This window comes from Triticum urartu, unplaced genomic scaffold (genome assembly GCF_003073215.2).
Source record: "Triticum urartu cultivar G1812 unplaced genomic scaffold, Tu2.1 TuUngrouped_contig_4816, whole genome shotgun sequence".
NCBI classification, from domain to species: Eukaryota; Viridiplantae; Streptophyta; class Magnoliopsida; order Poales; family Poaceae; genus Triticum; species Triticum urartu.
The window spans coordinates 119-9,642 of NW_024115436.1; the positions used below are offsets into that span (position 1 = coordinate 119).

Here is a 9,524-nt window from a genome sequence, read left to right on the forward strand (position 1 = left end):
AGAGTGCGTCGACGGTGATGGGCTCGGTGCGGACGTCGAGTGCAGAGATGATGGGCTGATACTCCATATCAAGCTCGGCGACGATGAAAGAGATGAGCTCGTCCTCCCCGATTGGTTTGCCTGCCGCTGCAAGCTCGTCGGAGAGGGCACGCATCTGCCCGAAGAAGGTGGAGACTGACTGTGACCCCTTCTGGGCGTTTGTGAGGGCCGATCTGATGTTATTGACACGAGACAGAGAGACCGCAGAAAACATATTTGCTAACGCGGTCCAAATTGCATGTGATGTTTCAAGCGAGGCTACTTGGACGAGTACCTCTTTGGACAGGTTTCGGAGAAGATATGCTACTATTTGCTGATCTTGAACAAGCCAAGGATTATGAGCAGGGTTGGGAACTACCCGATCTTTGCCATCTTTATCTTTGCTGATGATTGTTTTTGAAGGCTCCTCTATAGTCCGATCTATATAGCCAAACAAGCCGGCGCCCAATATCTGGGATCGTGCTTGGGCTCGCCAGAGAACATAGTTTGTCCGGCTGAGAGGTTCTGAGGTGTTGTAGTTGAGGCCAGAGGAGGAGACTGCGGAGGAGGTGGACATGATTGCGGCGTGGTGGTTCTGGGGAGGGAACGGATGGAGGAGGATGAGCTAGATGTCGTGGAAGAGGCCTGCTCTGTATACCATATGGAAATTGTGAAGCGTCTCAATCTCCATACATGGAGACCCGCGATGTATATATTGATTGAGGGGGGTTCGGTACAGGAGATGGCAGCGTCGAGGCTAACCACCAGAGATATTACAGGAGGGTTTTAGGAGATAAGAGAGATAAACATAAAAAGGATAACCTCCTAACTACTATGCCGTGTGCCTCAAGGCCACGCCAATAACCTGTACAATATTATGTTTAACACAGTGTACAAGCAAATACAAACACTATGATATGCAGTTCTTAAACAACAAAAGCAAGCTGCTTTTCACAGGAGAAATATAAAAGCCAATCACATCTCTTTACATTGAATAGTCTGAAACTCATTCATGCATTCGGTATAAACTTACCAAGCTACCGTAAATGAATGCATAATTGGCAAAAGATCAGCAAACACATATGCTCAAGTCGTATCTCAGGCAGAGGCTACGGATTTGAAGCCCCTCCAATCTGGCCTTCTATATCTGATTACTGGAGGGAGGAAATATTCAGGGATTTACTTTGTTCAACTTCAGCAATTCTGCATGCATAGAATTTCTGCTAGCAGTAGACGGCAAAAGAAAATCCCGAGACAATAACATACAGATAGTACTGTCTTTTCTTCAGATTCAAAAATAGATTAATACATCTGAGGTAGCATAGATTACTGTGTATCTTCAAGCGTATCACATTTTCTAAAGCTGATTTATCTTTTATCTCTTGGAAAGCTGCAGCAAATACACAATCGACATTGGACAGTCTCTTCTAAATATTTGTGTTCGATGTGTATGACCAATACTCCTTGACCAACTCCCGGAAGAGAGATCCTTCAGTTTCCATGAGCTTTGTAGGTTTCTCAAACTCCACTACTTTCCCTGGAGGTGTTCATATATGGTTCATTAGTATGCAAAAGATACGCAATACATGTGGCTTCAAGTATACTCCATATTAGTTGCTTCAGATCAATAAGACAGCGAGTTCTATAATCAGGTCACTATATTAAGTTAGCAATAAGACAAACATACCATCGCTCATTGCAAGTACCATATCACAGTCCATAACTGTTGGTATACGGTGTGCAACTGTAATAACGGTGCAATGTTTGAATTCTGTCCGGATTGTTTTCTGAAGGACAGCATCTGTGGCATTGTCTATAGAGGCTGTTGCTTCATCAAGAACTAAGATGCAGCACCTTCTCAAAAGTGCGCGTCCCAGACAGAAGAGCTGCCTTTGACCCATACTCCAGTTCGACCCGTCTTCCACAACTTTTAAGACAAGACATTGATCAGTACTATGAATGAGACAGTCACAAACATCATGCTAGCAAAAGGATATAGCTAATATGTCTAGGACTACTAACATTTTGACAAATTTGCTATCACATGTATTTTCACACCTATTTTCAATTTCGTAAATAATTAATTAGAGCAGAGTTTTCCTTTTAGCCAATTTATTACTTTTAAAAGTGAACTACATAAACCAAAAAATAGATGAAGTGAAGTTTCCTACCATGCGAATCCAATCCCTGTTCCTTCTCCCGGACAGCTTCAATAAGTTGACATTTGTCAAGAACCTGCAGCATAATAATAAATAGATAACTACTTTAGTGATTCCTTTTGAAAGGTACATATGCCATAAACTCAGAAAGAGGGGGAAGAGGGGGGGGGGGGGGGGGGGTACTAAGCCTAGCTCAGCTTCAGGACGTGTGGCCATTGTTTGAGTTCTCCTCAACTAAAATTTGGGTGCCTATTTCTTCAATCAGTGGAAAGTTGTCTAGTTCCTCATAGGCAATCTAGGTTTTCCATGAGAAAGGCCACTTGTCATTTCAGATTCCTCTAATTCAATTTATCCGCCCAATTTTGTTAATGTCCATCATGATTAAACATTACATCAGGTTCTTTTGGTGTGATACCTTATCATCATAATATTATCTGATCATTTGGCAAGATGACAAAAAGCAACACCGTCAGCTGTGTGTAGAGTCTTACCTCCCATATTTGTTCATCTGAGAACTGCCCAAGAGGGTCTAGATTGTATCTTATTGTACCCTGAAAAAGTGTTGGATCTTGTGGAATGATACCCAAACGCGAACGCAGGTCATGCAAGCCTATCGTACTGATGTCCACAGAGTCTATAATTATTTTCCCTTCAGCAGGTTCAACAAGACGAAACAATGCACCAATTAATGTAGTCTTGCCACTTCCTGTTCGACCAACTATACCAATCTTATCTCCACCTTCAAACTTGCAAGTGATTCCATGTAGTACAAGGGGAGCATCTATCCTATACCTGATCTGTTGAATGAAAATCAATTGCATACATTTTTAGAAGTGTTAATAGGATTATTTTACCCTGTAAGATGTATGTGTAAACATTTATATCTGATTACCTTCAAATCCCTAATCTCCACATTGCCATTTTGCGGCCAATCCGGTAATGGTCGATTTTCTTCAACAACTTCTGCTGCTTCGCTTTGTATGTCCATGTACTGGTTCACCCGTTCGACCGAGATTATTTGATTCGCAAGGTTGCATTGGAATTGAATAGAGAAAACGAACGAAATATTTAGGGAAAACAGAGGCAACAAACATAATGTTTAAGGAAAGACCATAGGACAATGCCATTCCCACAAAACCTGTGCGGGTACAGAAGCAAGGAATTAACTCTGCTATTTGTAATGTTAATATTCATAATTGTATAACTGTATAGTACCAAATACTTTATTTAGTTAACTTCGGCACATGAGCACTAGGACTTGAACTGCATTTTCATATATACATAAAATCATCAGAACAAGTGGTGGTTTGAGAAATATACGGTGTTTTATATTCACCATATTCCGCCCAGCAGAATGCAGCAAATATACTTTTCTTCTAACAATAAATATTATTACGTCAGTTCGTAAATAGATGGCATTATAGAAAGCATTCGGTCAAATTTTTGTAACTGTGACTACTATTATATGAGAAAGTATTTGGACTGCTAGGTCAAAATACTATCATTAGAGTTTTCATCAATATCATTTGCATACTATAACTCTCTTATAGTTTTCTACAACCATATATACATATAAAACGTACTCCCTCCGTCCTTAAAAGAGTGTACTTCCAACTTTGTTGGAATGTCAAACACTTTTATGTTTGACCGTATTTATATAATAATACACCAACGTTTATGCCATCAAGCATTAGATTCATAATAAAATATATTTTCATCATATACCTATTTAGTTTCACAAACATTGATATATTTTTGCACAAACTCGGTCAAACTTTGAGATAGTTCGACTCACCAACAAAACTGGAAGTACCCTCTTTCAAGGACGGAGGGAATACCATTCAAATAATTCTGTCGGACGCCTATGTCATGTTAACACATGACCTATTTATGGTGAATATCAAGTAAGTTCTCATTACAAAAGCGTGTCAAAAAGCCAATGAAAAGGTAGAAACATTTACATGGCAATGCATAATATTTATCGCAAATCAGATGCTACTCAACTTTGTCCAAATCTTTGAAGCAACGTGGTGGTTATATAATTGCTTACCAGGGCTAAAAGATCCTTGAGGAAGAAGGGCCATGACAAAGGCAGAGAAAGAAAGAACTGCGGCACTCATTATCTCCAGACGCTGAATCAACCATTCAGTTGCTGCAAAATTATAGAAATATGGACTGGCATTCTTGTCGACAAGATCCAAATTTTTAGCAAAGAAACGATCTTCTTCCTCGAAGGCCCTTATTGTTATAGCCCCCGAAATCGATTCACCTAAATGATTTGCCAGAGCAGACTTGGTAGTACCATTGATCCGCATCAATTCCTTGGCCGAGGCTAGATAGTACCTCTGCATGACCAAACATAACAGGTTTCAGTTAATGAGAACAATGAATGCAAAAATATCATTGGCATGGATACATAGACATGAAGCTTAGCCGTGAAGAAACAAAATCATACCAATTACCTGCAACCAAATTGCCAAAACTATCATTGGCACGGCTATGAACAGAACTTGCCATGCAATAACAACCAATACACCTAAATTGCTATATGCATTAAAGATGGCACCAAGGCTAAACACAAATGAAAACGGAACATCAAGGTCAACGAGGCTCAAATCTGAGGAGACCTGCATGAGAACAAAAAGGGAACGAGTTAATCTTGGTGTAGAACGTAATTGAAACTTGTTTTACCATTCATTTAAGAACACTTACCCGGCTAAAAACCCTTCCTAGAGGTGTAGAATCAAAAAAGGACATTGGTGCACGGAACAGTGAATTGAGTAGCTGGGAAAATAAGGATCTTGATGACTGGATCCCAAGAACGACAACTAGTAAAAATCTTGATAGCAAGAAGAATATCGTGCAAACTCCGATAATAATGTACACATAAACTAACTTCAGTGTGCTAACATGAGGATTTTGGACATTAGCAGCCATCCATGAGTTCTGTGTTATTTGCCCAGCTATGAAAATTATGTGAAAAAACATACACAAAGAGAAATACAGGAAGCCTTTGCGCTGGCGCAGGTAAATCATATAAGGCTTAACACCTGCGTCCCCTGTTTCTCTTTCCTCTTTCTTGATCAGTTGGTTTTCCTGTGATGGCTTCACAGACTCTGTATTTCTGCTTCCATGAATATCATCTTTCAACTTTTCTGATACTTCCTTAGACCTTTGTGGAGTTATGTTTTTATTAAGATCCGAAGTACCAATAGTATCCTTATGGGAATTTACAAGGCTTATAAATTTTTCACAATCTGTCAATAGATCTTGATAAGGCGCAGACCGAATAATCTCTCCATCTAACATTAACTGCCAAAAATCATCACTAGTTTTAGATGACATCAAAAAATACATAAAGATAATTACAAATCAAAATACATCATAGAGACACAAATATCGTCATATGGTGACATTTTTGAAGGAGGAGAGTACCAAAATGGAGTCAAATACGGGTAAAAAATCCACTTGGTGCGTCACCAAAAGGACAGTCTTGTCTGATAGAGCACTCATGACATATTCCTGTTACAAAAAGCTTTGTAAAAAACGATAATCAAATAGTAATATGGTAGGCATATGCTGATATGATCCTTACATTGAAGAGACTTGTGGCTGTATGTGCATCAACAGCACTGAAAGGGTCATCAAGAAGATAGATATCTGCATTTTGGTATAGTGCACGAGCAAGCTGGACCCGCTGCTTCTGACCACCACTAAGATGTACTCCTCTCTCTCCAATCTGAGTACAATCTCCATATGGCAACATTTCAAGGTCCTTGACCAACGAGCACCTCACGAGTGTGTTGTGGTATCTTTCCCCGTCCATCGACGATCCAAAGAGAATATTGTCTTGCACAGTCCCAGATTGGATCCATGCATTCTGAGAAACATATGCTATTTTCCCGTAGACTTGGATCTGAAAATTTTATGCAAAGATCAGGAATTTGCTGCTTTTATGAAAAATGAATTGAATAACATAGTTCATGTTGGCAAATATTGTCAAGCATAATTTTCATACATAACTTCACAAACCGAACATGATGTCTTTTAATCATGTTTAAATTCCTAATATGGCAGCTATTGCATTAACATATGATGTTAGTAAAAAAACATACCATGCCTTCAGTTTTGGGGACCTCTCCAAGTACAGCAGCCAAAAGCGTCGATTTTCCTGATCCTACCTCTCCACAAATCGCAATCTTTTCTCCACCTTTGACTACCAGATTTATATTCTTTAGAGTTGTGTTTGATGTATTCTCATCCCACGAGAAGCTACACGAATTCATCGCTATAGGTACAGGGTAATCAATGCCAACATAGGATTTTTTCCTAACCTGCCCATTTAGCTCAGGTGCATCAAGGAAGTTTGATATCCGAGTGAACGCAACCTTAGCTTGTATCACAATGCCAATAACTTCTGGTATTAACCTTACTGGCTCTTGCACAAGACTTAGAGTTGCCACAAAGGTGAAGACATTGCTAGCATCAAGAGGGATTTTCAAAAGATAGCATGTCAGAAAGGTCGCTGCCGAAACCCAAGTCGGTGAAGACCAGAACAGGAAAGCGTTGTATGTCCTCCTAAGCTGGAATGCTGACAACCACTTGTACTCAACCTCTCTCAAACCCTCAATGACCTTCTTGAAGTGAGCTTCCCATGCATAAAGTTTCAAGACCTTCATATGTACAAATGACTCGCACATGGCCTTCAATCTCACATCTTGTGCTTCCATAAGTTTACTCTTAAATTTGTGTTGCAGTCTGGAGAATGGAATGTTACACAGTATGATCATAATGATGATAACCAAGGATGAAATCATTGCAGCACCAACCGCATTGTATAGAATTGCCATGGCAATGCAAAGCTGAACACTTGTTGACCATGTTTGATGGAACCAGTAAGGGAATTCCCCAATCTGATACGCATCGACAGTCACATAGTTCATAATATTTCCAGAAGAGTGCTTCATTTTTGCTGCATTTGATAGCTTCTGTTGTTTCTTGTAAATAGCTGCTGACAGGAATGACCTCACCTGCAATCCTAATCTCCGAGTGCGGAAATACCATTGTCTCTGTGACAATGATTCACAACATTTGCAGATGAACATTAACCCAGCAAGCACACAGCCTTCGTATTTAAAGCTCCCTTTCCCACGTGACACATTGATGAATGCCTTGAGAATTATTGGGCCTGTTGATACGGCAAGAACCTTGAGCAAAGCAAAGAAACCCGAGACTAAGATCGCACGCTTGTGACAAGAAACAATAGTCCATAAGAATGATGGTGTGGCATGTGATGGCGACGGCTTCTTGCCATTCAGCTCCTCCATGAACATCAAGTACTGGTTGCGTGCTCGATCTGTGCCACCTAGAAGTGGCATGTCTTTGTCTTCAAGGGGTTTCTTGTAGCCCACCTTTATTAGAGGATTCAACCACCAAAATGACATCTTGCTGAAAAACCCAGCTTTAGCAAAGGGAGTCACCTGACTCTCAGAATCAGCTTCCTCTTCGTCTGAAAAAAATTTAGCTTTAGCAAAGGTAGCAGAAGTGATGTTCTTTTCTACTGCGGCACAAGGGACTGCCGGCGACGGTGGGGGCACACGGCGCTGTTCCGTGTGTATGCCTTTTTGTTCTCTTATTACGGAGGCAGCGTTATTCAGATTACCTCTAACCATGGATCAAATTATCCTTACAAAAATAAAATCAAAATAGAAATACCTAAAGATGAGTTGCCTAGAATAACCCTATAATCAACGGTGGATATCATCTAATACTTTTAGCATATATGACTAGTAAATTGCACCGTAAAAGTCCTCAAAAAATATTTAGCTTTAGCAAAGGTAGGAGAAGTGATGCGGCTAGCCATGAAGCAGGAGGAAGTTGAGAGAGGATTTACTTGTGAGGGAATCCATCTGCGCGTGCAACCTCTATTGCTTCCAAATGGATCAACTCCTGTCGTATCACTGCGCTAATCATGCATTAACGTGAAACTAGTTAGGACAAAGAACATATACTCTATCTTTATGAAGAAGCAGACAAAGAACAGATACTACAAATACTGGAACTGGAGCAACATCAGAGAGTCCAAACCGCAGGAAATTATCCAGAAATTTGAATGTTTGCTCCGAACACAATGATCATCAACTACCTTGTTAATCCATGGGAGAAGAAGCGCAACTGCAAGAACTTTTTTTTTTTGGCTAGAAAAGATCGACAGTGCTGGCCTCTCTAGGCTGCTGCTAGCTGGTGAGTAGTAGCGCCCTCCTCCTCATCCAAGGTCCGTCAACGACCTGTCCAAGGTCTTTTTCTTACTATAAGAACAGCAATGTTAACGTGCCATATTTTCCGGAATCTCAGTCATATGCTGAGAATCAGATCTTATTTAACCTATTTAGGGGTAGCCACCAGCCTTATATTAATATACACCAAGTGGCTCCATATTTTTTATATACACTAGAGACGACTAGCAAGATGTTGCTTACCGAATTTAGTTGTCTTCTAGCAGTTATGCAAACGCTCACTAGTAGACTTGTTAATTGCGACTTGTGAGTCTTGAATATGTTAGAATATAAGTTGGGTTAAATATAAAGATAAGAAGATAGAGATAGAATTAGTTTAAATCACATGTAACTTGTCTTGTACTCCAAGTCTCTACCCCATCATGTACTTTATATAATCCCCCACGAGGGTTAGATCAATACAACAACAAACATTAGTCATCCTACATTTTCCACATGGTATTAGAGCGGTTAGTCTCACGACGTCGATCCTAGGACCTTCCTCCACCTCCGCAGCGCGCCGCCCCCGGGGAGATCAATCTCCTCTCCCCAGGGGCGCGGCACCCGACCATCAAAAATGAGTTCGGTTCATTAGATTAGTTTAGATCAATATCTTGATTTTCCTTCTGATATTTCTTCTTTAGCCCAATAAACTTCGGCGATCTCCAACCCAGCAGCCGGACGGCGATGGAACGGCGCCATGGGCGCTCCTCCGTCTGTAGCACGCGGCATCAACCTACGATTCATGATCCGTCGTCGGCTGCCACACGCAGCAGTGACCCCGTGAGACGCGCGCACGGACGGGTGAGGACCAGATGAGATCTGCCTATGCAAAGGTCACCGATCCATGCGCTGGCCGCTAACCCCGCCATGGAGCAGTACGATATAGCCAGCAGCCCAGCAACACATGCACGAGCAGATGCATGTATCAACACCAGCTCATCTACATCAAGCCCGTCCAGCCTTGATCGATCGGCGCGAGCATGTCTGTGCAACAACCAGCTACGATCCGATCAAACCGTCGACGAGCCAGCCGCAAGCAAGTCCGAGTCAGCACCGACTGCAGCGAGAG

At 41.2% G+C, this 9,524-nt stretch overlaps 1 protein-coding gene across 1 annotated transcript; it reads right to left on the reverse strand.

The window, feature by feature from the left end:
* Positions 1–1,345: 1,345 nt before the first annotated feature.
* LOC125528358 (ABC transporter C family member 10-like) lies at positions 1,346–8,086 on the reverse strand. The gene is made up of 13 exons (XM_048692832.1): positions 8,071–8,086; positions 6,293–7,686; positions 5,773–6,093; positions 5,613–5,699; positions 4,890–5,489; positions 4,640–4,804; positions 4,228–4,522; positions 3,286–3,315; positions 3,070–3,254; positions 2,669–2,974; positions 2,190–2,253; positions 1,706–1,945; positions 1,346–1,555 (listed from the first exon to the last, which is right to left on the reverse strand). Exons 1-13 carry the CDS (start codon positions 8,084–8,086, stop codon positions 1,446–1,448), a joined length of 3,813 nt encoding a protein of 1,270 aa, XP_048548789.1. The 3' UTR covers positions 1,346–1,445.
* Between the last annotated feature and the right edge of the window lie 1,438 nt (positions 8,087–9,524).

Bases quoted from the DNA above. Each gene is read 5' to 3' on its own strand.
- LOC125528358 (XM_048692832.1), bottom strand. The intron at 5,700-5,772 runs GTAAGGATCATA...TTTTTGTAACAG, and splicing joins CAGCCACAAGTCTCTTCAAT to GAATATGTCATGAGTGCTCT. The intron at 3,316-4,227 runs GTAAGCAATTAT...GTACCCGCACAG, and splicing joins TCAAGGATCTTTTAGCCCTG to GTTTTGTGGGAATGGCATTG.